This window comes from Malaclemys terrapin, chromosome 3, assembly GCF_027887155.1.
Source record: "Malaclemys terrapin pileata isolate rMalTer1 chromosome 3, rMalTer1.hap1, whole genome shotgun sequence".
Lineage (NCBI taxonomy): Eukaryota > Metazoa > Chordata > Testudines > Emydidae > Malaclemys > Malaclemys terrapin.
Window position 1 is genome coordinate 62,328,231 of NC_071507.1, and position 25,989 is coordinate 62,354,219.

A 25,989-nucleotide genomic window follows, 5' to 3' on the forward strand; every position below is an offset into this window, starting at 1 on the left:
GTCTAGTTTGCATATCAATTCTAGCTCAGCAGTCTCTCGTTGGAGTCTGTTTTTGAAGTTTTTCTGTTGTAATATAGCCACCTGCAGGTCTGTCACTGAATCACCAGACAGGTTAAAGTGTTCTCCCACTGGTTTTTGAGTATTTTGATTCCTGATGTCAGATGTGTGTCCATTAATGAGCTAGAATTGATATGCAAACTAGACACAATCAACTCCGGTTTGAATAAGGACTGGGAATGGCTGAGCCATTACAAACATTGAATCTATCTCCCCTTGTAAGTATTCTCACACTTCTTATCAAACTGTCTGTACTGGGCTAGCTTGATTATCACTTCAAAAGTTTTTTTTCTCTTAATTAATTGGCCTCTCAGAGTTGGTAGGACAACTCCCACCTGTTCGTGCTCTCTGTATGTGTGTGTATATATATCTCCTCAATATATGTTCCATTCTATATGCATCCGAAGAAGTGGGCTGTAGTCCACGAAAGCTCATGCTCTCATAAATTTGTTAGTCTCTAAGGTGCCACAAGTACTCCTGTTCTTCTTTTAACCCTTAACATCACACAGATACCCCACTGTGATCTTGGCTCTCAGTCGCTCTACGAGGACTTTTCCTACAAGGGCTGCTCACTGCCATGTGATTAATGTTAACCTGGTCCTTTGAGGAGGAGGAGGAGGAGGAGGAAATGCTGGCGGGGGGAGGTATTGGCCTTTTCGTGGAAGAAGAGAGCAGATCTGGTGCTCCCCGGTGCACTGAATCAGCTACTGCAGCAGCACTGAGAACGCAGGCAGCTGCCTCAGCTCTTCTGGGTTCAGCAAGAGCTTGTGTCCAGCCTGGCTAATTGAAACCTGCCTTAATGAGAGGGACTTTGGCCAAGACTCCCAGGTTTTCTCTCGGTGCCAAGGGACCTTGAACTTCCAGTGGGGTGCCCAAGCCTTGCTTTACCATGCCACCCTACAGCACAGGGCCACTGTTCCCAGATCTCTCTCCTAGCTGTTGGCCTTCCCTGTGTTTAAAAACAGCTCAGAGCTTGATTTTGCAGCACACTGGCCACCTCGAGCTGCCATTCGTGTTGCCAGCGTTACGGCTCTGCAGTGGGTGCTGTAGGCTAGCGCACTTTCTGTCCTGTTCAGAGCAGCACCGGTACCGTGGGAAGGGGAGGAAGTTGAACTTGTGCTGACCTCTTGCCGTTTCCAAACACAGAAGTGCGGGTGCTCGTATCTTCTCTGCTGGAGGCCTGAGTAAAGAGAGGGAGTTATAACATCCAATTCTGTGTGCTTACAGGAGCAGAAAGGCCCTGTAACAAGCTGGAGGAGAGGGGGGTCATTGGGTTTGTGTAGGTCACTTCCTGCCCTAGGCTGTAGTGTGTTGTTACTGTCTGCTGTTCAACAGCTGCTGGGTTCCAACCCAGAAGTGGCTGTATTGGACAATGGGGAGGGATGTTGGTATATGGAGAAAAGTGGCTCCAGCCGTCCAAGGTGCCATTTGTTGTGGGTGTTGCTATATGAATAGCTGCTGCAAACGCCACCTCCTTCCTGTACTGGCATGTGGGTGGGAGGAGCAGCTTGGGGGCTACCAGCAGGAACACCCAGGCTGAGCCCCTTTGTGTCTTATCGAAGTCGCCAAGCTGCTGGCAGGAGCATTTCGTAGATTAAACACCTCAGGCCTGAGTTCTGAGTTTACAGCCAGCTGTGACCCTTTGCTGGCTGCCCGTTCCCTTTAGGAGTGGGTGTGCAGACCTGTCCACTGACCTTCATGGCAATGCCCCTGCTGACGGAGAAGGTGTAAGTGAAGCTGTCCTGCTGCTTGCTCCCCTTCACGTTGGCGCGCTGCTGCAGAGGAGGCAGCTGGAATGTTTGTGGTGGGCCCTGGGACCGCTCAAACAGGGCCCGTCTCTGCTGTAGGAGCTGCTGGGCTCTCAGTACTGCAGAGGGAGAGACAGTCACGAGAAAGGGTCTGATTTCTCATTTTCTCTCCACACCCAGCCCAGGACTCCATTCCCTCTCCTCCCCCTCAGCCACCCGGGGTTCTGCAGCCCAAGCTAAAGATCAGGTGTGGTCAATATTCGGATGAGACTACCCCCTTCCTCCAAAGGGAAGTTCAGGATGATTCAGTGGGGGTGGGGTGGGGGAGGTGGGTGGACTCTTCCTAAAAGCCTGTGCCCCAGCACGGTGCCAGATGTAAAGCCAAGGTCTTGGCTTCTTGTCATGAGAGATCCTCTTGCACTTTTCCTCACAGGCAGGAGGCTCCCCCTGGTGTTGTGGTCAAATCAACTCTGGTAATAATATTCTGCCGCTCTTCAGTCCCCCTGCAGTTTCCTGTGGACGGTGATACTTCACGTCCCCTTGTGTAGTGACTGGGGCAGTGTGACTGCTGTGGCCTACCCCCATGTTGGCTGCACTTAAGTAGCACTGATTCTTGTCTCTACGTTGTCTGTAAAGCTTTTGGGAGGAAAAGGGCTCGGGGAAGAGTAAAGGATCTGACACTGAGCCCTTGGAGGGACAGTTCTCTCTGCCCCAGCTCAAGGAAACAACTTAAGTGCTGCCAAGGGACTTCTGTGGCTCAGCGTTTTGAAAGGGCAGCTTTGCGCCTGGAGCACCTGGCCAGCGTGGAGGAAAAATCTCTCAGCTCAGCATCGTCCCTGCAGATGTTTACTGATGTGGGTAGAGCAGGCACTTAGCCTGCACGAGACAGGAACTGGTGGTAAAAGCCTGTCCGGGCAATAAATACTCCATTCTACAAGGCAGTGCCGTGGGGAATTCATCCCTGAGGGCAGGACCACTCTTCTGCAATTGCTAGGGGTGAAAGGCCTTACTAGCCTCAGCGTGATTTCGGTCTGCACAGGGGACAAGAGACGCACAAAGCTGAGCCGTGGGGGTGCCCTACCCTGGGGTCAGAGCTGCATCATGGGCTTGAGATAAACTAGGTGAAAAACACCCCTCCCTGCCCAGAGAATGAAAACCAGGAGGGGGGGATATCTGGCCATTCACTAGGAAGTGACCTGCCCCACCCAATGAGAGATCAAAGGTCCTTTACATCCTGCCTCAGCTCTGGGCATCTCAAGGTGCTGACAGGCTGGAGGGAGCTCAGAGATGAGTCCCACAAAGAGCAGGAAAGTCTAGCTAGGAGCAGTGGATGAAATAAAGCAAAAGGAGCATTCAGGTGGCATCACTCCTGCCAAGGTAAGCTACTGGGCTCTGGCATTATTTTCCCAAGGGGAGTGAGGAAGGCTTCATGTGAGCCACACAGGTCATTTTTTTCAATTGGCCATGGGCCTTTGTGAGAGCCAGGCCTGCACATGCTGTTTCTTTAGCATGGGTATTGCACTTGCAAATGTAAGCACACAACTGTCTACACATGCCCCTTCAGCCTCTCTTGCTTGAATTGTGCTGCCCAGCTCCCACAGCAGGGAACCCTCCTGGAGCAGCTGCAAAATCCCTGCCATCTCCTGCTCCTCGGATTCTCCAGAGAAGGAGTGGGCTCCACAGCCTGACAGGGGCTCAGGGTGATGAACGTACCCGGGGCTCTCTGGGCACTCTCAAGCGACCGCTTCAGCCAGGCCTTTCGGAACCCAGCCCAGTACGGCAGTAGGGTGCTGAAGACTGAGTCCCTCAGCTCATCGAACAGGCCGGGAGGTGGTGTTGGGGCATCCTGCTGGAGGGCCTGCTCAGCTGCCCGGACAGCTCTCCCCAGCTTCTCAGCATCCACCGCCACCTAGAGAGCAAGCCACAAACACGCTCAGGGGCCTGGGGCAGGGGAGCAAGTCTCCATGTTACCAGCTGCAAAAAGATCTGCTAGATATCCCAGCTGCTTCTACGCCAGTTTGGCCTCTCATTCTGCACAGGCTGGTGCTGGGCTCTCTCAGCCCAATGCTCCCAGAGCGCAGGTGCTGCTGTGCAGGGCGTTTCCCAGACCAGGTGAGCTGAGAACAGGCTTGGAGGGGGGGGGGGGAAGAGCTGAGCTGGGGAAGGGGGGAAGCTGGCCTGGGGAGTACGTTGGGGTTGATCACTCTATTTCATCATCTTGGAATTTTTTGGGTGGGGGAGAAAATTGGGAACTAGCCAGTTCCCCCTTACAGCATTAAACATGACCATTGAGGCCCAGTCCTGCTGTCACTGACTTCAGTGGGAGCCCATAGAGTTTACACACCCACCACTCTGTTTTGCAGAACTCCTGTGTTTTATATCAACTCACTGCTAATGCTTTAGATCCAGCTCCTCCTCTCTCTTGCCCTAAGCCTGCCTGACCGTCTCTTTGCCCCGTCCCTACTCCTCTGTCAGAGCGCGAGGCCTACCTGCAGCCGGGGCTCCAGCTGGGAGACAAGGAAGCAGTTGCGGATCACCTGCACCTTCTTCCTCAGGAGAGCCCTGTCCGGCATGGCGTGATGGGCGTTCTTGAACTTCTGCACCTCCAGCTGGAAGTGCAGGCCGTGCTCCAGCACAGGGGGGCCATGGACCTGCAGGTGTTTGAGGAAGTGCAGCATCTCCAGGGTGGGCCAGCCTTCGGCAGCAGCCCTGAGGAATTGGCAGAAGGAGGCCTTGTCTTCCTGGCTGGGCTGGGCTGTAGCTGCTGACCCCACCGCGGCTTTCCTGTTCTTTAGACGCTTGAGGGCCACCTTGGCAGCCAGCAAATGCAGGAGTGGCTGAAGTTTGGGCCAGCCCTCGTCTTGCATCTGGGAGGGCTGTACTCCGTGCCTGCCCAGCCCCTCGCTCACCTCAGCCCAAAAGCTCTCGAAGGCCGGAGCAACGTGCGCATACAAGGCAGCTTTGATTTCATCCATGCTTGAGTTGCTTACTCCTCCCTGGCCCACCTGTGCCCTCAGTCTCTTCCTCAGCTCCCTGGGGAGAGGAGGTCTCAGCGGACCAGCCCCTTGCTGGTCCCAGAGGTCCAGGAGCTTCAGCACACAGTTCAGCCGCATCCTGCCCTCTGGGGCTGCCTGGCACCGCTCCAGCTCCTCCAACAGCCCCAGCACCCTCTGGAGCCCTGCATCTTGCATTTCCTGAGCCGCCTTTCTGTAGGCTTTGAAAACCACCTTGTTGTTGAGCAGGTCCAGGGCACGCTGGGGTGTCACTGACCCTTCCCCGCTTGCCAGGCCAGCCTGGCCTGAGCCCTGGGGCTTGGCCGCTGCTTTCTTTCGCCGCCTCCTTTGCTGCTCTCTGCCTTCCTGGGCATGAAAGCTGGTATTTTCCTTCCTCTTCCTGGCCCTGCAAGGATGCAAACAGGTTCTCAATACAGCCATAGCACATCAGGCTATGATCTTGTTGGATCTGATAAGCTGAGCGGCATCAGGCCTGCTTTGTGCTTAGATGGGAGACCCTTTCCCCACTCCACAGCCAGGGAAACCAAGAAGCAGATATGGTGGTTTTGAGGGGGTATCTACACCGAGTCTGTGCTGTCCCTATGTCCTCACATGATGCTGGTGGCTGCTGTGCTGTTGGAGATGTTTTTTAGGGCCTGACCACTTACCGTCATCGTAGATCCCATGAGACGGAGGGGTTGTCCTAGCCCTATTCCAGGGCAGGGAATTGTATCCTGCCTCCTAACTTACCTCTGCAGTGGGGTGCTGTGTTCTTCATGTCCTCTGCAGTGTTTGTGTGATGGGGAAATAGCTGCCTTAATCCACCCCAGATGCAGCCGTATGCTAGTGGAGGGCACAGTGATTCTCAGCATGAGAGTTCTGTGAAGTGATTTGGGTCTTTTCGCAAATGAGGGGTAAGATCGAAATATAAGATCATTATCAGCATAGCAGCCTTCATTCCCTCTGGGCATCAGGTCTCTATCGTGCAAATATCATCCCCAGAGCACACGTTCTTAACTAGACGCGTGCCGTAGAGGCTACCTACACACAGTGGGGACAGTGGGCAGCAGGGGCTTGACTAAAACGGCTGGAATTTTAGCTGTGAAAATGATTCATCAGCTTGGTAACACCTCTGGGAATCCAAATGTCCAACTGGACACCTGAGTTCCTTTTGCAGCACTCACAAAGCTGGGTTTGCCAGCCCGAATCCCAAGCAATTATGCCCCCTTTGCTGAGTTCAGATAAAGAAGTACCTGTCTCTTCTCTGCTTTATTCTACTGTCTTTGCTCCTGACATCCTGCACTTCCAAGTAAGAGGCTGGGGTGCAGTACCTGCAAGAAAGAGGGTGGCACAGAACAAATGAGCCAGGTGGGCAGTTGTCTCTCTTAGAAGCAGAGTTTAAAAGATTTTTGTGACGCACATTGGCCGAGTGGAAAGAATTCTCTCAAGCTGCAGCCCAAAGCTGGAAGTGAATGAAATACCCAGGCCAATCCTTCATTTAGCTGCTCCACTCTCAAGTGGAGGTGCTGTCAGGAGTGGGCAGGAGCGCTGGCTATGGAGCAGGAGCGCTGGCTATGGAGCAGGAGCGCTGGCTATGGAGCAGGAGCGCTGGCTATGGAGCAGGTCCCAGCTACTCCAGTCCTGGCCTCCCACAGCAGAAGGGGCTGTAGGGAGAGGAGCAGGAGCGCTGGCTGTGGGGAGAGTTCATAGGTACTTTCCACAGGCCAAGTGCAAGAAGGTAGTGGGTGAGCACTGGCTTTGGGGCAAGGGGGAGCTCCTAGATTACTCCAGTCTGAGCTCCCAGCAGAAAGTACTTCAGAAGATGGTGCAGGAGCACCTACTGTAGAAGGCCTGAATCCAGGACTGCCAGCATTTTGTTTGAGGCTGCAAAGAGCCAAACTGCTCTGAGAGGAGGAGTAAGGCCCTTCACTGGGTGCAGTTAGGGAGCTTTCTGAGATGTGTCCGTGGACAAAGCAAGAACTGAATTCTCCCATAAACCACTTCTCTCCCCCTTGCCTGCCAGTGCCTTACACCCAGGTCTGGAAACCAAAGAAGAGGACCCAAGGCTTCTTGGGACTCACTCCAGGAAGGTGGCTATCTCATAGCGGAGGTAGCGGAGCCAAGCCTCACAGAGAACAGCGAGCACATGCTGAGCCACTGGCTCCAAGGCCAAAGGCTCCAGAGGTTGGTTGCTGGAGCTGAGCATCTCCTGGAGATGCTGGATGTAATGTGGCATATCGGAGCTGAGTCCTGCAGGGAGAAGAAAAGCAGAGCAGAGCGGTGGCCTAGGATTCCATCTTCAAAGGCAAGTTCACTAGGGCAGGGAAGTAACATGCAGCCACTCGACACGAACCCTCCTCCAGCGCACCCCTTTGCACTGGTTCTCCAGAGGAGTCCAAGGAAATCTCCCCATAAGGCAGTGTGTTGGTCCCCAGCTGCCATTTGTGGAAGAAAGTGGTGCAGCAAGTCTACGTGAGCAGGAAACTCTCCCTCCACCCTATACACCGGCCTGTGCCTCCCATGTGTCCCTACAACTGCGATGAGCTGTGGTAGAGACTCCCCTCCCAGAGGATGGGCTGCTTCTCTGGCTTCAGGAATTCACTGGGCTATTGCTCCTATTCTAGACCTTCTGTCTCCGGGACCATGGAAAATGGGTAATTTAGCAGCTGAATGAGCGGGGGCAACTTGCTTTCCAACCTCAAATCCATTTTGGGTAGCTGCAGGTTCAGACTCAGACTGTCCCTCTAGACCCCTGAATGTTTTCTGGTACCACATCCCCACTCACTTATGTTCTCCAGCACCAATAATTTTGCTCATTAGTCCCTACGGTCCCCCTGGTGCAGGTCTCTGGGATTCAGCCCGAGATCCCCACGCACACCCAGCTGCAGCTGAATCCAGCACCAAGTGGATTTGGCCACTGAATGCATATGGTGCGGAAGAGCCAGTTATCTGGGAGCTCACCGACATCACATGGCGCACCATGCACCAAGTACTTGTGGAAGATCTGCCAGGCTGAGCGGTGGGGTTTGAGCCGGTCTGCCTGCCACTCCCAAGTGCCCTGGTGCTCTTCTAGCGCTTGCCACAGCTGGAGGTTATGGACCTTCTGAGCATCCTCAAACCTGGAGGGTAAGCAGGGAAGGAATGTGCATCAGCCTGGAGGAGTGTGAACAGTGAATTAGTCACGTCTCCTCTGGAGCGGCCAGCAGGGATAGAGCCCAGCTGGCTTGTACAAGGCTGTATGGTGGCCCCTGGAGAAAACTACCATAACCCAACATTTGCCTCTGATCCATCAAGTATCTGTCGCAGCTGGAGGCAATGCAGCAACAAAGTCAACATTCCCCTGCTCAGTCAGCTGGCTGAAAAGGATAAGGACAGGAGAGAGGGACTCACCTGGTCAGGTAGTGAAGAAAGCTCCCCCCAGCCCCAGGATCACACATTAGTGCTTGGAGGAGGTGGGAGCAGGTCAGCGGTGTGTCAGGGAGATTCCATGGGAGGTCTGGCTGCCGAGCGGACGCAATCCTGCCTCGCCAGCTTGCACCAGCGTGCGGAAGCTGCAGCGGCTGGACAGCAAGAAGAGGTTTTCAGTGCTATATTCATTCTGACCCTCACTGCTGACTCTCCAAAGGTGACAGAGAGCTGCCTCAGGCCCTGGCCAGAGACAGATCCCCAATGAGAGAAGAGGAGCCCCACAAAATAACCCCTTGCTGTGTTACTGGTAGCGATCCTGCATGGCAGGCAGCTGGCTACTAACAGTGCAGAAGGACATCTCAAGTACTCGGGGAAGAACTTGGGCTGGAGCAGAATTGGTCCGTCTTCTTTTATGGCCCTTCTCTCCAAGGCGCTATTCATTCACCCCCCTTTACAAGCCCTGCAGCTCCTGTCAGGGGCTGTCTACTGTGGTGCTGATCATTTCCAGCCCGAGGAGACATACCCATGCTAGCTCCATCTTCTAACAGAAGCGTAGCTGCAGTGGTGCAACTAACGGGAGGAGCTAGCCACCCTGAGTACAATTCCATCTGAGACCCTAGCCTCATTCTCAGGGGGGCTGCTCCTCCTTTCATTCACATCACTGCAGCTACATGGCTATTTTTAGTGCATTAAAAAGAGTTTGACCAGAGCTAGTGCAGGTATGTCTACTCGGGCTGGAAATTACACCTCCAGCTCTAGTGAAGACATGCCCTCTGTCTCAGAGACTCAGGTTGTGGTGAGCTGGGGAAGAGGGGACTTACACATGCCATCCCCTCCTCCATCACTCAAACCGTTATGTGCTGTGACCTTCGTGTTAGAGCTAAAGCGCCCCCCCCCCCCCCAACTAGCCTAGTGTTCAGAGGGCCTGTGATTCTCTTGGTGCCATCTCTGCCTCCTATACCATTTTGGTGTTGTCCCTGCCACAAGCTTGGTGGCTGTCTGCCCCACCTCCCACAAGGCAATTACAGAGCCACCCTTATTTTGGATGGCAGGGTGTTGTGTCCACGGGCTGTTAACCTGCCTCAGTGTTGGATTGTGTCACGTTGGGAAGATACCCGCAGGGAGACACACACAATATCCAAACCATCCTCCCTGGAGGCATTACGTACGCTGAACCAGTCTGCGCTTCTATTCATGTGGCTCATGCAGCCATCACCCACAACAGGAAGCGACGCAAACACCTTGGGTGAAGGCAGGAAGTCAGTGTTCACGGGAGGCCTAGGCTTGGTCTGGGAGCCTGAGGTGGGGACAGTCCTACCATGGAGTCAAAATAAATACGTAACAACACCCTGCTTTCCAACATATCAGTCTCTTCATTTTAAGAGGGCAGAAACTGAGCCAGAGGGAGAGGGTGGGACTGACTCAAGGTCAGGCAGGAAGTCAGTGGGAAGAGAACCCAGCTCCCCAGTAGGAAACTATGCCCCAGTCCTCTAACCACTGGATCTCACTCCCCTACTAGGTCCAGGAATAGAACCCAGGAGTCCTGATTCTCAGCCCCTGCTGTAACCACTGGATCCTCCCTCCTCAAGGCCTCTACAGTTAGTGAAGCCAGCAGGGGCTGTGGAGTCTGGGAAGAGCTCCAGCAAGCTGCCCAGTTCTCTTGTGCCTCCTGAGAGCTACAAAAGGAGGAGCTTTCCCTCCCCACACCCCGTCATCTCCTGGATGGTTCTCATTGCACGAACCTGAGGTGTCTGGTTCTCTGGTGGTGGAGGAGAAACCTGGGAACCCAGTAGGCACGCAGGCGTCTCAGAGCATCGTACTGGCTCCTGCTGAAGGCAGTGAAAGTTGCCTCGACGCCGTCCTGAGCCTCGCACGTCGGCTCCTGCCAGCAGAGAGGGGAGAAGAGCACACGTCAGCCACACCACCTCTCCCCATTGCCCAGGCCAGCCACTCCCACCAAGCCACACTGTGCTCTGGGGTCAGAGTATCCCACTGCATCCCTGCTTGAGCATGGATCAGTCTTGGTTTCCTCCACCCTCTGCTTAGGCTTGGCTCCAGCAATGTGCTTTAATACCAAGGTCATCAGCCTAGTGCCTTTGTGAAACCAAGGAAGAGATCCCGACGCTCGGCTCCATGGGGATCCCAATGTGACGCTGATGCCCCTGGTTGGGTCGTCGGCAGTGGGGATCAAACCTGGGACCTCTTGAGCTTAATGCATGAGCCTCTACTGCCTGCGGTAAAAGACACAGCCAAGGCTGTAGTAGGCCCATCAATCTTTAGCTGGCCTCGCCACCGCTAGAGAGGGACAGGGCACCACACCAAGCTGGGCCAGAGGAGAACGATCAGAAGGGAAAGTCACCCAGCCCCCATCTGCCATTAACCCTTTGCGGGACTTGTGGCTAACAATATCTACCAGCTAAGAGGAAGCATAGACCCTAGAGGCCAGGACCTTAGGGGCTGTTGGTTTCACATGCTCTCTCTCTCTCTCAGCATCAGAAGATAAATGAACACAATGAGTGCAAAATACTCTGCTGAGCCAGCCTTGTAGCTGACAGAGGCCCATTGCATACCTGGGGAGGGGCTGTGATGGGGAGGGACTCAGGGGCATGGAGCATTCACTTGGACATACAGTGTCCCACCCACACCACCAAACCACGGTCCAGTTTGGTACAGACAGGGCCATATTGACAACCTCTGCGCAGGATGCACCTCAGGCTGTCAGTCAGGGGCAGTGGCAGGCTTGTGAGGTGGCGGGGGAGCTCCCTGTGTCTGGCTCCAGCCAGCGCTGTTCCTCCCTCATTCCTTCTGTCCCTCCCGAGCCCTGCCCGGCTCGCCACCCTCATACACTATTGTGTGGCTGGCCCCTCTGCCTGCTCCGGCCTGGGCGATCGGTCATGATCCCGCGCTAACAGTGACCATTGGCCACCAGCTCCTGGATGCTCTCGAGAGGCATGCGATGCAGCAGGCAGAGCTGGGATGTCGGGCTCAGCACTAGATCACGGGCTGCATTAAGGCCAGAGTCAACCCCCATGGATGGCCAGGCAGTCGCCCTTGGAAACGGGCAGCAGCAGGACCCCAGAGTCACTGGAAGGCAGGAGCAGAGCAGCTGCAGAAGCAGCTGGCAATTTAATGAGCCCAGGCACTTCCTGGTGGGGGAGGCAGTTCACACAAGGAGCGCTCCCTAGGGCTCTGCTGTCTCACCTCTGCTAGCAGCTGAGGTGTGAGATTCACAGCCCTGCCAAGAGCAAACCTATGTGTCTGCTAAGGCTGCAAGGGGGGGTTAAGAGGGTGGGCACCTGCACCCCAGCAGCTTCACTCACCTGGGAGGCCAGAAACAGGCTCAGCTTGTACTTGTCTTGAATGTTCCTGCAATGAAAAGAACAAGGGCTTCACCCCAGTAAAGGCTGAAGCAGCTCAGGCCCTGGGCTTCAGACAGCCATGGTCTCAACGCTAGAGTAGCCGGGACCTGCAGGGTACTTCCTAAGCACACTGATCGCCGCAGCTGAGAACCGGACAAGCCTTCTGTCCCCAAGCACCTCTGCCCAGAGGAGAGCATAACCTGGACAATGTCTGGTCCAATGTGCTTCTCCTGTCGCCCTGTCTTACTGGGTGCCTGCTATCTCATAGAACTGGAAGGCCACAAGCATCTAGAGACATCTGCCAGGCAGAACAGACCCATACAGGCTGCTCTTCTCTCACACCTCAGGCCTCCAAGAACCCTAAAGATCCCAAGGGGTCCTGAAAGTGGGTCTGGTTATTCTGCATGGCCTGACTCCTGCTGGGCCCAAGGACGATGCTGTCTTTGCAGTCCCTGATATGAGTCTGTCTGACTGGGGTTCTCTAGGTGGTAGATCTGGGGGCTTGTCACCAGGATTTTGAGCTAGGATTCTCCAATCTCTCTATACCACGGTCTGAGTGACACCACCTGGCTGCTGGAAACACAGTACCACCTGCCGCTACTGGAGGGGGAGCAGATCCAGACCTGTGGGCAGCAAGAGTGTGAGGCCACCAACTGGGATGAGCTCGACAGCAGAGCCATTCCCCCAGTATGCAAACAAGGGGATGGGCACAGGAGCAAAGCCACTCCTTCTTGCCCCCTCTCCCAGTGTGTGAATGAGGAGGTTCATTGGGACACCCATCCATACCGGCAGAGGCTGACACAGAGGCTCTGAGCTTCCTGCTGGGCAGCACTGGCCTCTAAGCACTTGGTGCGCTCCATGACATCCTCACAGTCCATCCAGAAGTGAAGGAGGTGGATCCCCAGGGTACCATGGAGAAACTCCTTGAAGCCATCCATGCCAGCCCTCTGCAACACAAGGGGATGGGGGGGCACAGTGGGAGGATGGGTTCTGCACGTAAGGGGGGAGGCTGGAGTTCAGCCCCAGAACAGAGCAGGGAGGGGCCCCACCTCCGCCTTTAATAGAGTCTGACCCCCTCCGGGAATTGCTCTACAGTCGGACTTATAACGAGGGGCACCCAGGGCCCATTTCCTGACCATCATTGCTTGGCCCAGGTGCTGCTGCAGCTGTGAGGCCCTCCCATCTCCCATGGGCTGGCACCCAGAGGAATGAAGACAGCTCTTCAGGGTCATGGCTGCAACCCTGCTTAGGCTCCCCTCTCCTGGTGGACAAGCCAGGAATTTGATGGCTTATCTGCCAGGCATTCCCTCACCACTGGGATAAGCCAGGGTACCCCACTGGCTGCTGTGGTGAGGCCCAGCCCAATTCTCCCCATGATCTCCTGCCTAGAGGGGGCTGGGAGGTCTCAGTGCTGGGATCAGCACTCAGTTGTCCCCGGGTGGCTATGTTACCCTGGGTCCCTATGACAGCTTCTATGAGTACAGAGCAGGGTCACCAACGCTGCAGGACTGGGGACAGACCGGTGGAGGGAAAGTGGCCAGCCCTAGCAGAGGCTGCAGCCAAGGGTTATTCCTAGAGCCCCATAAATCCCCCAGTTCTCCATACTAGTGGAGCTGCAACGAACAGGTTTCCTGCCCCGAGGTCCAGAGCAGAGCAGAACTGGCGAGGCAGCTGGTTGTTCCTGACCGGAGGGGGATGGATAGGGACAGGAGGGGAGGTGGCAGGGACAGGAAGTTGGGAGGGACCAAGGGAGATACAAGGAGCAGTTAGGAGTGAGGCTTGGGGAGATGGAAGTGAGTGGGGCCAGGAATCACTAGTGGGCCTGCAGGCCGGCACCTGGCACAGGGGAAGGGAAGACAGTATGGCAGCTGGCTAATATCTCCATCAACGCGCACCGCAGCCCCATCCTTCAGCAGGGTCCAAGGAGACTCACCGTCCCCAGCACGTCCTCCTTCAGCTGCTGCAGAGCGGAACAGCCAAAGCCAGGGAGCAGCCAGGATCCCTCCCCTCCCTCAGAGGCACTTGAGTCGTCCAGGTCAAACTGCAGCACCTTCCTGGCGCCTGAGGCCGGCTCCCCTTGGCGCCTGCCGCGAGAGAAGGGGGAGGGGCTGCTCTGGCACTGGGCACAGGGTGTGTCGGAGCGCAGAGCCTGGGCAACTCACAGGGACACCTGCTGTGTGCAGGGCTACAATGGAAATACCCTGCAGATCCCATCCTGCCCTACACTAGCACCCAACCCCACATCCACCCTACCTCCCACTGCCACTCATTCATTGCACCCGCTGAGCCCCCAATCCCTGCCAGAGAGGGAAACGCCCTTTGGGGGACCTGGTGGGTCAGCACTCCAGGAACAATGGGTCCTTCTAAAGCAGAGAGGACACAAAAGGCACAAGGGGTAGGCGCTAGTGTGATAGGGAGGTTCCCACCCCAGCACACAACATCCCAGCACAGTCACATCCCCAGCACACACCATGGGCACCCCAGGGCAGCCGCACACCTCACCATGCACAACTCCCCCAGCAGACACACTACAGTGCTCCCTCCAGGGACACACACAACCCCATGGCGTCTGGAAACAGAGCAGCAGCTCAAGCTCAATCTCAAACCTGGTCCAGGGAGGTGCATGGAAAGAAAGCCATTGGGGTCCCTGGGCTCGGTGTGGGGTTATACCCCTCCCCCCCCCACTACGCAGAGCAAGAGGAGCCCTGAGAGCAAAAGAACCTAACAACCAGACCCCCCAGGCAGAATGTGACAGAGGGCTCCTGTCACAGAGTGTGGGGGAGTCAGGGCCCCGCACCCCCCACTTCCTGCGATTCACCGTGACTCTCAGACAGCTGGTAAAACAGAAAGTTTATTAGACGACAGGAACACAGTCCAAAACAGAGCTTATAGGTACAGAAAACAGGACCCCCTCAGTCAGGTCCATCTTGGGGGGTAGGGAGCCCAGACCCCGGTTCTGAGCCTCCCTTTGTTTCCCAACTGAAACCCCCTCCAGCAGTCTCACCCAGCCACACACCCCAGCTCCTCCTCCAGCCTTTGTCCAGTTTCCCCAGGCAGAAGGTGTCACCTGGCCCCAACCCCCTCCTGGGCTCAGGTTACTTACTCCAGTATCATCCCTCAAGTGAAGTCACACCCTTGTATCCCATCACCAGCTAATATCAATGCAGACAGTAAACTAGTAAAACTCCCATGCAACATTCCCAGGTTAATACTCCCTGCTCAGTCACAGCTCCCAAGTAACAGCCCCCACTAACGCTATGACAGGCCTGAGACTGGGCCCCATGCTCCAAACTGGGCCCTGGGATCAGACCCGGAGCAGTTGCAGCCCTGGCCTAGAGTAGGGTTACTATATTTAAACACTAAAAAAAGAGGACACTCCACGGGGCCCTGGCCCCGCCCCTTCCCCAGCCCCGCCCCAAATCCACCCTTTCCCCGGCCCAACTCCGCCCCCTCCCCTGAGCGCCCCGCATTCCTCCTCCTCCCTCCCAGCCACGCGAAACAGCTGCCCGAGCGCTACCGGCTTCACGGTTTGCCGGGCAGCCCCCAGACCTCCAGACCCTGCGCCCCCAGCCGGGTGCTTCCCCTCCCGGGCTCCAGCTGCACTGGGGAAGCGCCCGGCCGGGGGTGCAGGGTCTGGAGGTCTGGGGCTGCCCGGCAAACCATGAAGCCGGTAGCGCTCGGGCAGCTCGGCTCTTCAGCTACACAGAGCTGAGGTGTCTGCGGGGAGCAGCAGCAGCCGTCACCACCACCACCGCCGCGGGGGAATCCGCCTGCAGCTCGCAGCCTGCCGGAGCTGCTCTAAGGTAAAGAGGGGACTGGGGCAGGGATGCTGGCAAAACAAAGCTGGGAGTGTTTTCCTGGACATGTTTGGCTTTTTGGTAATTCCCCTTGGACGGGATTTGAGGACCAAAAAGCCGGACATGTCCGGGAAAATCTGGACATATAGTAACCCTAGCCTAGAGCTCTTCCTTTCCTGCCAGCTTTTTGGTCCTCAAATCCCCGTCCAGGGGGAATTACCAAAATCCACGCCTGGCCATGTGCTGAGGGAGAGACGGGGAGAGAATCCCTTCTCCCCCCCCCCCCACCGTGTCCCCCAAGCCAGCCCCCTCACACCAGGCCCCCTCTCTGAGGGTTTCACAAGATCACACAGGATGCTGCACAGAGCCTCTCTCAACCCCTCCACCCTCCCATCAGACATAAATCACTCAGCAAGCGGAGCCTGCCTCCCCCACAGTGCAGCACCAGGTCACAGCCCGCCTCCGCGTGCCCCTCACGCTGCCTCTCTGCCTGGCTGAGTACTGATGACACAGCACCCCCTCCCACACCGGGGCATTAACAGGCAGAGAGCACCCAGGCATGAGAAGGCAGCTAAGAAGCCAGCCTGTGAAATGTTAAAGCAAGGCACTGGGAATCAGGGTGCCAGGCCAGGCTCTGCCCCAAGACACGCTGTGCCACTTCGGGGGAATTACAACTTCCCAGTGCCTTGGTTTCTCCATCTGCAAAGGGAGGCTGAACTCTGCAACGCACTTTGCGGTTCTGGGCTAAAAGGTGCTAGACAAGTGCAAGATATTGTCATGCTCATGAAAAGGAGCAGTCAGTGCTTAGTCAGACCACCACGTACTTTCACTTCAGCCCATTCCCAAGCCCCCAGCCTGATCTGACTGTGCACTTGGCAGGGCTGCCACTTCAACCTGGTTACTGCACATTGCCCTGCTGCTCCTCCCCAGCACTGGGAGGTGCATTAACCCTTTGTAGCCTTACCTGCCCAAGTGGTACTCGATGTGCCCTGCCGTGGGTGAAGAGCTAGAGGTGGCTCTGGTCAGGCCAGCAAGGAATCTCTCGGACCCACCAGCATTGCTCCAGCTATCCACGTAGCCTTCTGTAAGCAGGACACAAGTGACATGTCATAAATGAGTCCATGTGTCTAGACTCCGCAGCAGCCCTGTGATGGCTGGACCAAAATGCCTCTGTGGCTTGCTCCTGTCCAATGCCCGTGGTGGCCCTAGGCAGCAGCCTGTGGGCTGTACCTGTCTGGGATCCCGGCTCCCACTCTGGGATTTGACAGGAAACCAAGAGCAGTGGAATCCACTCTGTGCCCTAGGGAGCAGGGGAACCCAGCTGTTATTTGCTCTAAAAAGCTGCACAGGTTGCCAGCTTTACCTGCCACAGAAATGCAACCACATCTGGGATGGAGCCGCATAACACAACAGCTTAGGACCAGAAGAAGTGATACAGAAGATTGTCCCCAAATTAAACTGCAAGGGGCACTTAGGGAGATAGAACTTAGTTGTCCCTATTGCAACGTGATCCGGACACCAGAGCTGATACCCTGACGTCCACAAAAATTGCCTGGGCTCTTTAATGACTATGGGTGGGCAGGGCCTCAGTTTTACATCTCATCTGAAAGCTGGTACCTCCTGCAGCCCTGCCCCTCCTAGCAGCACACTGGGGTCAGTGCTGGCTCCCCGAGAAAAGCTGCCCTACTGAATCCCACATTTGCTGCAGCACCTACACTTCCCTTGTGTGCCTCCCATCCAAGTACTCAGAAGCTCAGAGCCTGGGGAGGGAGGAGATGATAGCAGGTTGAATACAGACTTATCCTCTGACAGGCAATGCGTGAATGTATCCAAGAGTAACGAGCAGGTGCCTTCCCACCTGTGACTGGGCGGAGCACTTGGTGTGGAGCACTCCGGACTGGAGTACAAGGCAAACCAGGGGCCCATCACTCAAAGGGGTTTTCAGCCAAAAGCAAGAGAATGCATCTGGGTGTGTCTGACAGAGCCTCCGTCCACCCCTCTCCGAGCCGCAGCAATCTCACCGTTGGCCACTCCCGTGCTGGAGTCGGGCAGGAGGCTTCGGAGCGGCAGCCTGCTCAGCCCCTCTGCAAAGGGAGATTTCCCCAGACTCACGGCAGCTGGGAACTCCACAGAGCTCCCCCAGGGTAGCTGGTCAGGGACGCTGGAGAAGCAGCCTGCAGGAGGGCAGAGAGTCAAAGGGGAAATGCCCAAGGACAAGCGGCTGTTGGTGGTGGGAGTCTCCATGCTGGTGCAGGGAGGAGTCTGGGGGGCTATGGGCAAGCACAATGGGGTGCTCAGTCAGTGAGTGGCCTGGATTCCTAACACTTCAGGAGCGATGGGGGTGGCATCTAGATAGACTGTAGGGAGGGCCCAGTCTCCTTGACTCTTTCAACAGTGGGGTGTCACCGATGCTCTCCAAGACCCTGCCTGATGCAGTGAGACCATCAGCTTCCCAGGAGCCCTTCCTAGAGGGACAGCAACCCAGGGGAGCAGAACGGGGCAGCTGAAAAATGCTCTCGGAGGAGATGAAGAGCTGCTGGGGCAGCCAGCGCTGCAGAGGAGGAGGCTCTCGCACCGAGAACAGCCAGGCTGCGCTGAGGATCAGAGAGGAGGCCGGTGCTAGATGACCAGAGGGAGCGGGGAGGAGGAAGAGAGAAAGGCAGACGAGTTCTGCGAGATCAGCTGTGACCAAGGAGGGTGATTGTGCATAGCATAGAGTTGGTGGGGGCAGGGCATGCTTGCCCTTCTGTGTCACATAGAAGGCCCTGCTCGCTGTTCTGTGGGGTGGGCCTGCTCTAGGCTGGTCTTTAAACTACACCTGAGCAAAGTTTGAAAACGGGACCCTGGGTAGGAGTTCTGTTTGCGTCTCAGCCTTGCCCTGGCTCGTGGCCAGCCTGGGGAGAGCAGCAGGCAGGTGGAGGTTGGTGAGGGCAGGCACCAGGCTGGGTGTCTTTTAGGGTACGTCTACGCTGCAATACACCACCTGCGGCACCGAGGCTCAGAGCCCGGCTCAACTGACTTGGGCTCATGGGGCTAAAAATAGCAGTGTGGATATTCGGGCTCGGGCTGGAGCCCGGCTCTGGGACCCTCCCCACTCATGGGGTCTCAGAGCCCAAGATCCAGCCTGAGCCTAAACATTGATGCCAAATTTATAGTCCTGCAGCCTGAGCCATCTGACCCCGCAGCCGGCCCATGGGTCTTTTATGGCAGGGTAGATGTACCCCTACGGTCCTTTCCTTATTCCCTTCCTAGCACAGGGAGGAAGGTCGCTGTAGGGAGCCCCTCTCCTTGGGGACAATAGGATGCTCCTGGAGTGGTTGTGGGGGACTCACCTAGGTGGGCTGGGGTGCTGTGGGTCTGACTAGGAGGCCTCCACAGCCCGAGGCTGGGGACCCTGGTGGGCAGCCCAGCCGTTGATGGGTGACTGGGGATGCTGGAGATGGCGGCACTGTCAGACTGACGGCTGTACCCACGAATCTCATGCCGGCTCACTGGGTAGCCTTCATCCAGGGGACGAATCAGCAGCTTTGCCAGCTTGTACTCCAGGTAAAGGGCCGTCCTAGCACCAAACAGTCAAGCAATGACACTGCCATCAATGATGGCCAATAAAAAGGGGCTGAGCAATGGCCCCATGCCACCCACAATCATCAAATGCACCATTGTACATGAACAAAACAAATCCAGAGATTCTGCTGGGGTAGGGTGCCCAGGGCTGGGATAGCAGGGGGCTGCAGGTCAGGGGTGAGGGGCACTGGCAGAGCTGTGTGAGGGGAGCCCAGGGCTGGGATAGCAGGGGGCTGCAGGTCAGGGGTGAGGGGCACTGGCAGAGCTGTGTGGGGAGCCCAGGGCTGGGATAGCGGGGGGCTGCAGGTCAGGGGTGAGGGCTACTGGCAGAGCTGTGTGGGGAGCCCAGGGCTGGGATAGCAGGGGGGCTGCAAGTTAGGGGTGAGGGGCACTGGCAGAGCTGTGTGTGGGGAGCCCAGGGCTGGGATAGCAGGGGGGCTGCAGGTCAGGGGTGAGGGGCACTGGCAGAGCTGTGTGGGGGGAGCTCAGGGCTGGGATAGCGGGGGGGGGGGGGGTGCAGGTCAGGGGTGAGGGGCACTGGCAGAGCTGTGTGGGGGGAGCTCAGGGCTGGGATAGCAGGGGGGCTGCAGGTCAGGGGTGAGGGGCACTGGCAGAGCTGTGTGGGGGGAGCTCAGGGCTGGGATAGCAGGGGGGCTGTAGGTCAGGGGTGAGGCTCTCACCATCTGCCCTTCACCAGCTCAGTCAAGAGTGGGTTAAGTAAAATTTTCATAGCAGATTCTCTCCCAAGTTTATACCTTCCTGCCCCAGCCTGTTCAAGCAGGGACTGCTGCACTCGCTATGGCCCTCACCGAGGACTGCTGTGGTTCCCATTTCATTCTCTGCTCTCTCACAGTATGTGTAGCTCTGTTACTTCTCCCTGCCCCACAGACTTCACTGCCACCCCGGCCCCAGATGGCTAGACAATCTCTCAGAGTTCACACCAACCTCTCTTGCTGCGCTGGCAAGTGTTCCAAGGGGACTACCACACACCCAGTCACACAGGGCTTCTGAGCAGCAGCAGGGATGGAACTCAGCTCCCCCTACTCCCAAGCATTAGCCCCCGTCCATAGCTAAAGGAAAGTCTCTGTTACCACTCAGCACTATGGGGCCTATGACACACAGTGGAGTAGTTCTGATCCCATCCTGCAGAGGGCAGCAGTGAGCACACACATCCGCACTCACCTCTGAAAAGGGGGTAAGCGCTCCCTCCTCAGCCAGCCCAGGATTCTTTCCCTCTCTGCGTCAGTGGCTCCATAGTGAGGAGAGCTTGGCTTCATCCCCACCTGGCTGGGAGATTCTGGGAGGAAGCCGTCCAGCTTCTGCAGCTGCCCCCTGAGACGGTCGTAGCGCAGTCTCAAAGGAAAGGCCTAGACCAAAGGCAAAGCCTCCCATCAGCCTGGAGATAGACACAGTACTGGGGACAGACAGGTCGCAGAGGGCTCCCTCTCTGGGGATCAGCTGTTTGCTTTTAATTCTGTTATACTGAATGAATCAAACTGAGTGCAGGGGCAGCAGGCTCAGTGCTGAGGAGAAGCAGAGACCCCTCCCCCACTCACTTCTGACTTGCACCCCCTGCTATCCCAGCGCTGGGCTCCCCTCACACAGCTCTGCCAGTGCCCCTCACCTCTGACCTGCAGCCCCCCCTGCTATCCCAGCGCTGGGCTCCCCTCACACAGCTCTGCCAGTTCCCCTCACCTCTGACCTGCAGCCCCCCTGCTATCCCAGCCCTGGGCTCCCCACACACAGCTCTGCCCATGCCCCTCACCCCGACCTGCAGCCCCCTGGCTATCCCAGCCCTGGGCTCCCCTCACACAGCTCTGCCAGGGCCCCTGACCTGCAGCTCCCCCCCCCCCCGCTATCCCAGCCCTGGGCTCCCCACCCACAGATCTGCTAGTGCTCCTTGCTCCTGACCTGCAGCCCCCACCCCCCACTATCCCAGCCCTGGGCTCCCCACCCACAGCTCTGCCCATGTCCCTTGCTCCTGACCTGCTTCCTGACCCTGATTCTAAGCTATGCCACCTTTGTATCCCATTCCTCAGATTCTGAAGGCAGCCAGGGACTAATCCAGTTCCTGGTACACCTCCACCCCGATATAACGCTGTCCTCGGGAGCCAAAAAATCTTACCGCGTTATAGGTGAAACCGCGTTATATTGAACTTGCTTTGATCCACCGGAGTGCGCAGCCCCACCCCCTCGGAGCGCTGCTTTACCGCGTTCTATCCGAATTCGTGTCATATCGGGTTGCGTTACATCGGGGTAGAGGTGTATAAGTAAGAGCTGCCTCAGGGGCTGCTTTAATGTACAGTGCCTGCCATGGCCCCTTATGGGCGCTGCAGCAGCCCAGAATAGCTGGAATGCAGGTGCTCCGGCCATACCCTGCCTTCCACAGCCATGCTCCCAGTAAATCCCTGCTCGGGGCGTTGTGGTGATGGGCCATTTCATGGCCCTATACCACCCTACGCTGGGGGAATTCCTTGGGGACTGGTTCCATCACTCGGCAGTCCCTTTGCACTCGCAGGGTCTAAGGCAGGGTGGGCAAACTTTCTGGCCCGAGGGCCACATCTGAGAATAGAAATTGTATGGCGGGCCATGAATGCTCACAAAATTGGGGTGGGGGTGAGGGCTGTGGGAGTGCGGGCTCCAGGGTGAGGCCAGAAATGAGGAGTTCAGGGTGTGGGAGGGAGCTCTGTGCTGGGGTGCGGGAATGGGGTGTGTGGAGAGGGTGAGGGATCTGGTTGCCGGGCGGGTTTGGGGTGCAGGAGGATGCTCTGGGCTGGGATTGAGGGGGTTGGAGAGCAGGAGGGGGATCAGGGCTGGGGCAGAGGATTGGGGCATGGGGGGAGGCTCAGGGGTGCAGACTCCGAGCAGCACTTATCTCAAGCGGCTCCCGGAAGCAGCGGCATGTCCCTTCTCCAGCTCCTATGCGAAGGCGTGGCCAGGTGGCTCTCCACGCTGCCCCATCCGCAGGCACCGCCCCCACAGCTCCCATTGGAGCTCTGGAGGGGGCCATTGGAGCAGGGCCATTGGAGTATGTAGGAGCCGAAGGGGCACCATGCTGCAGCTTCCGGGAGCCGTGTGGTGCAGCCCCCAACCCGGCACCCCAGCTGGAGTGCCGGAGCAGGGCCATGGGGCTGCTTCCAGGAGCTGCGTGGAGCAGCCCCAGACCCCACTTCCCAGCGGGAGCTCGCGGGCCAGCTTAAAACGGCTTGCAGGCTGGATTCAGCCTGTGGACTGTACTTTGCCCACCCCTGGTCTAAGGGAAAGGGCTAGGGTGACCAGATGAGAGACGTGAAATATCGGGATGCGGGGGGGGCGGGGCGCTGGCGGACCAAAAAAAAACCAACCCCAAGAGCCGGCGGCGGAGGAAAGAACAAAAACAAAAGCAGCTCCACGCTCCGCCCCCCGGCACCAGATCGCCTCCGCCTCCCCTGAGTGGGCTGCCGCGTCCTGCTTCTCCCCCCTCCCTCCAGTACTTGCGCCGCCATACAGCTGATTAGCGCAAGCCTGGGAGGGAGGGGGGAGGAGGAGGAATGTGGCGTGCTTGGGGAAGAGGCGGGGCCAGGGCGGGGATTTGGGGAGGGATCCAATGGGGCAGTGAGGGAGCAGGGGTGGGGGCGGGACAAGGGCGAGAATTTGGGGAGGGATTCAATGGGGGAGGGAGGAGGTGGAGTCAGGCCAGGGCTGGGGCGGAGTTGGGGGGGGGGCGCAAGCCCCCTCCGCCTGTGTGCCGGAGGGCAAAATATCGGGACAATTCGGGTCCCGACCGAACATCAGTCGGGACGCGGGACAAACAAGTAAATTACGGGACAGTCCCGATAAATTCGAGACGTCTGGTCACCCTAGAAGGGGCTGCCACAGAGCTGAGCCTCGGGGCCCAGCTCAGTAGCGACTGTAATAGGCTCTGTGTGACATTAGAGGTGTAGCCCAGTTTCTACTGGTCACATGTCCACATCAGACCCTCCCCATGAAGATGAGCACTAATTGGGTGCTGAGGAAGATCTCCTGCCAAGGACTGGGGAGGCTCCCTGATCAGGGCTCACTCCTGTCCACAGCCCGGCCTCCCAACCACTGGCCATCCGCTGAAGGTGCCATGCTAGTGCCTCTTACTTCTCCCCCATCAGGCCCCTGTCTCCTACAAACACCCACTTGTAGGAGTTACTGAGAAGGGTTCCTTCGGAGTAAATCTGCCCGGGGCACTTCTCAGACTAGTGGCCGGGCTCTTCTCTCATGGGCACTAGTGTAAATCAGGAAAAACCCCATGGTAATGGGGATAAGTGAAGGGAGAATCCATCCCTTGAGATGAGTGGAGGCAGAGCCCAGACTATGAGAGCAGGTGGAGGGAGGAGCTGGACTCACAGGCAGAGCCAGGAAGGCATTGAAATACTCCAGGAAAAGGTCATCATAGGTCAGCAGCTCCTCCAGCACCCCCGGACCTGAAAGGAGAGAGAGACCAGCAGGGATCCCAGGGCAGCAGCTGGAGATCCCAGCCCTGGCCATGGCTGCAGCATCAAAGGGAGCCCACATCATCTGCCCAGCTGGGGTGCCCCAGGGCAGGCAGATGCATGAAGATCAGATGGTGTTACTAGAGGCTTGGTCAGTATCCACTGCAGAATGAGGAAGGGAAGAGTCCTGCTCTGGATTTCCATCTCCCCACTCCTCTGGACTGGACCCTGAATGCAGATCCCAGCCAGTGAGGCCAGAGAAACCGGAACTGGATTCCTGTCCCTGCTGGAACGGACTCTGGTGCGCTTCAGGCTGGGCTGCTTTCTGCAATGAGCTGCCCAAGGAGTTAGTACTGGGATATTTGGAGGCACCCTAGGATCACAATGCCCCCAGTGGCATTGGACTTATTCCCCATTCCCCGCTCAGTGACCCTCCTGTTCTATCCCACACACGCACTTGGGGGACTTGAATAGAAGACCCTCGTGGGATGGTGTATTTTGCCAAATGATGGATCCACAGAGCGGCTCCCCTGTGTGTGTCACATAACTCAGCAATCATTGTACCCCACACTCTGATTAAACAACCAGTGTCTCTAGGAGGCGTCTAGCTGGGGTTCTGGGGGTGGAAGTCTACGTTTAAATACATTCCCTCTCTCTGGTATTTTTATGATGGGAGTGTATTTAGAGCTTAGGAAAGTGAGAAACTGACAGCAAGAACCAGAGCCAGGCAGAGTCAACCTTACTCATGCAACCCTGCCCATGCCCCTCACCCTGACCCGGAGCCCCCCTGCCTCTATCCCAGCCCTGCGCTCCCCACACGCAGCTCTGCCACTGCCCCTCACCCCTGACCTGCAGCCCCCTGCTATCCCACCCCTGGGCTCCCCACACAGCTCTGCCAGTGCCCCTCACCCCTGACCTACAGCCCCCCTGCCTCTATCCCAGCCCTGGGCTCCCCACACGCAGCTCTGCCACTGCCCCTCACCCCCAGATACTCTAGTTCTGGATATCAATCATGCCAAACTGTGAGGTGGTTTTGTGTTGGGCACTAACACAGACTAGAAAGAGAGAGGCACCAAAGTCCATTCCGCTTATCCTATGCTAAGATTCAAACCCGGAGCTTCTATGTCCCCAAGGAGTTCCCTCCCCCCATCCTTCCTGTGCCACAAGTCTCCTCCAGACCAGTCACATGAGCTTATTAGGTCTTTGACTCTCTCCTTGTATCAATATTAAGATTCAGGCTCCTCCAAACAAACCCAGGTTGTTCTTGGCCCGACGTGTCCAAGCAACACTGTGTAATCGCCTCCATGAGCCAGGGAGGCAAGTGCTGGCAGCTCGCAGTGAGGAGGCTGGGTCTGTCAGGGAAAGTGACAAAGGCTGCGCTCCTCTGGGCCATGCTCTGTCTGCTCCCTGCCTGCGCACTCCACTCTGGGCAGGGAAAGAGACCAGACAAACCGCGTATCTGCGAGGGGGGCAGAGCTGCCCACCCGGCTGACCTCACTGGGGTGAGGCCCCAGGAAGGGGTGAAAGTGTGTGACTGTAGCACCAGTGCCCCCAGAAGCAGGACAGGCCATACTGGCCCCAAAGAGTCTCCTCGTGCCCTGTCATTGCTGGGAAGATCCCCCTCTTCACACTTGCTCCCCTAACCCCTAGTGTATCAGGATGGCAGAATCTCGCTGGGGTCGGGAAGAAACTGCTCCCTGTGGGACAGTATCACACAGTTCAATGTCCTGGGAGAGGCTACTTGTCTTGCTGAAGCATCCAGCAATGGCCGCTACCGGAGGTGAATACTGGACTGGAGGGGTCACAGTATGACCTGCTACTGGGGGGGAAGGGGGAGGCTAGTGTGAAACCAACTGAAAGTAACTGGAGAGGGGCTGTCTCAGATCAACGGTGACCAATAGTTGTCCGCGTCTGAGAGCTATTTGGTGGCCCCATATGCAATGAGTTTGATGGGCCTCAGTGCAATTCCCCACTGGCCAATTGTCTGCATCACAGACCTTACCCCCATAACAGGCCCCCGCAGTAGTCTAAGCAGAGTGGCCACAAACTGATTGGGACATGGAGACTGAGTAACCCTCCCTCCCCTAGAAGGGGCCCTTTGGGGCAGGGCTGAGGCAGATGTGGGGGGCAGTGTGGGGGGAAGCTGGCCTCGCCTGCACCTGTTCTGCAGCTAAACAGAAGCTCCGAGTTGAGGGCTGTTAGACTGGAACCTTTCACCAGCCTCAAATTCACTCCAAAAAAATCATTCCCCACCCAGCTGCTTTCCTGTGACAAAACTCTGCCCCTACTGACCTGCCCCAGGAGACCTTGCTCTGGTTGCTTCCTCTGCATGCATGGTTAGCCAAGCTGCTCTGGGGGGACTCAGCGTCCCTCTCCTCTCCCCGCTCTGTGTTTACACGCTGCTCTGTTTGCCAGGGACATACTTACAGTTGGTGGCAACTGAGTCTCTGGGTGGGGCAAGGCCAGTCACTTACGCTGTTCTATGTACCCTGCTCTCTTTGGGCTCAGCAGGGCTTCAGTCACAGGTGAAATGAGCAGGATGGTTCTCAGCAACTTGTGCTTGGCTGGAGGCTCCTCCCTCTTGCGGGATCCAAGCAATCTCAGTCTTAGAATTAACAGAT

The 25,989-nt window shown here is 57.0% G+C and overlaps 2 protein-coding genes across 2 annotated transcripts; both read right to left on the reverse strand.

Moving 5' to 3' along the window:
- Window positions 1–487: 487 nt before the first annotated feature.
- LOC128834799 (regulator of G-protein signaling 22-like) lies at window positions 488–8,522 on the reverse strand. The gene is made up of 8 exons (XM_054023907.1): window positions 8,189–8,522; window positions 7,760–7,917; window positions 6,880–7,048; window positions 6,052–6,129; window positions 4,295–5,204; window positions 3,519–3,714; window positions 1,752–1,924; window positions 488–1,237 (listed from the first exon to the last, which is right to left on the reverse strand). Exons 1-8 carry the CDS (start codon window positions 8,233–8,235, stop codon window positions 1,130–1,132), a joined length of 1,839 nt encoding a protein of 612 aa, XP_053879882.1. The 5' UTR covers window positions 8,236–8,522; the 3' UTR covers window positions 488–1,129.
- Window positions 8,262–25,708, reverse strand: LOC128834238 (uncharacterized). Its single transcript, XM_054022855.1, has 12 exons — window positions 25,661–25,708; window positions 23,283–23,359; window positions 20,109–20,293; window positions 18,695–18,921; window positions 17,384–17,536; window positions 16,327–16,444; window positions 13,499–13,649; window positions 12,352–12,512; window positions 11,527–11,572; window positions 9,949–10,088; window positions 9,372–9,520; window positions 8,262–8,446 (listed from the first exon to the last, which is right to left on the reverse strand). The coding sequence occupies exons 1-12, from the start codon at window positions 25,701–25,703 to the stop codon at window positions 8,262–8,264; spliced, it is 1,635 nt and encodes a 544-aa protein (XP_053878830.1). The 5' UTR covers window positions 25,704–25,708.
- Between the last annotated feature and the right edge of the window lie 281 nt (window positions 25,709–25,989).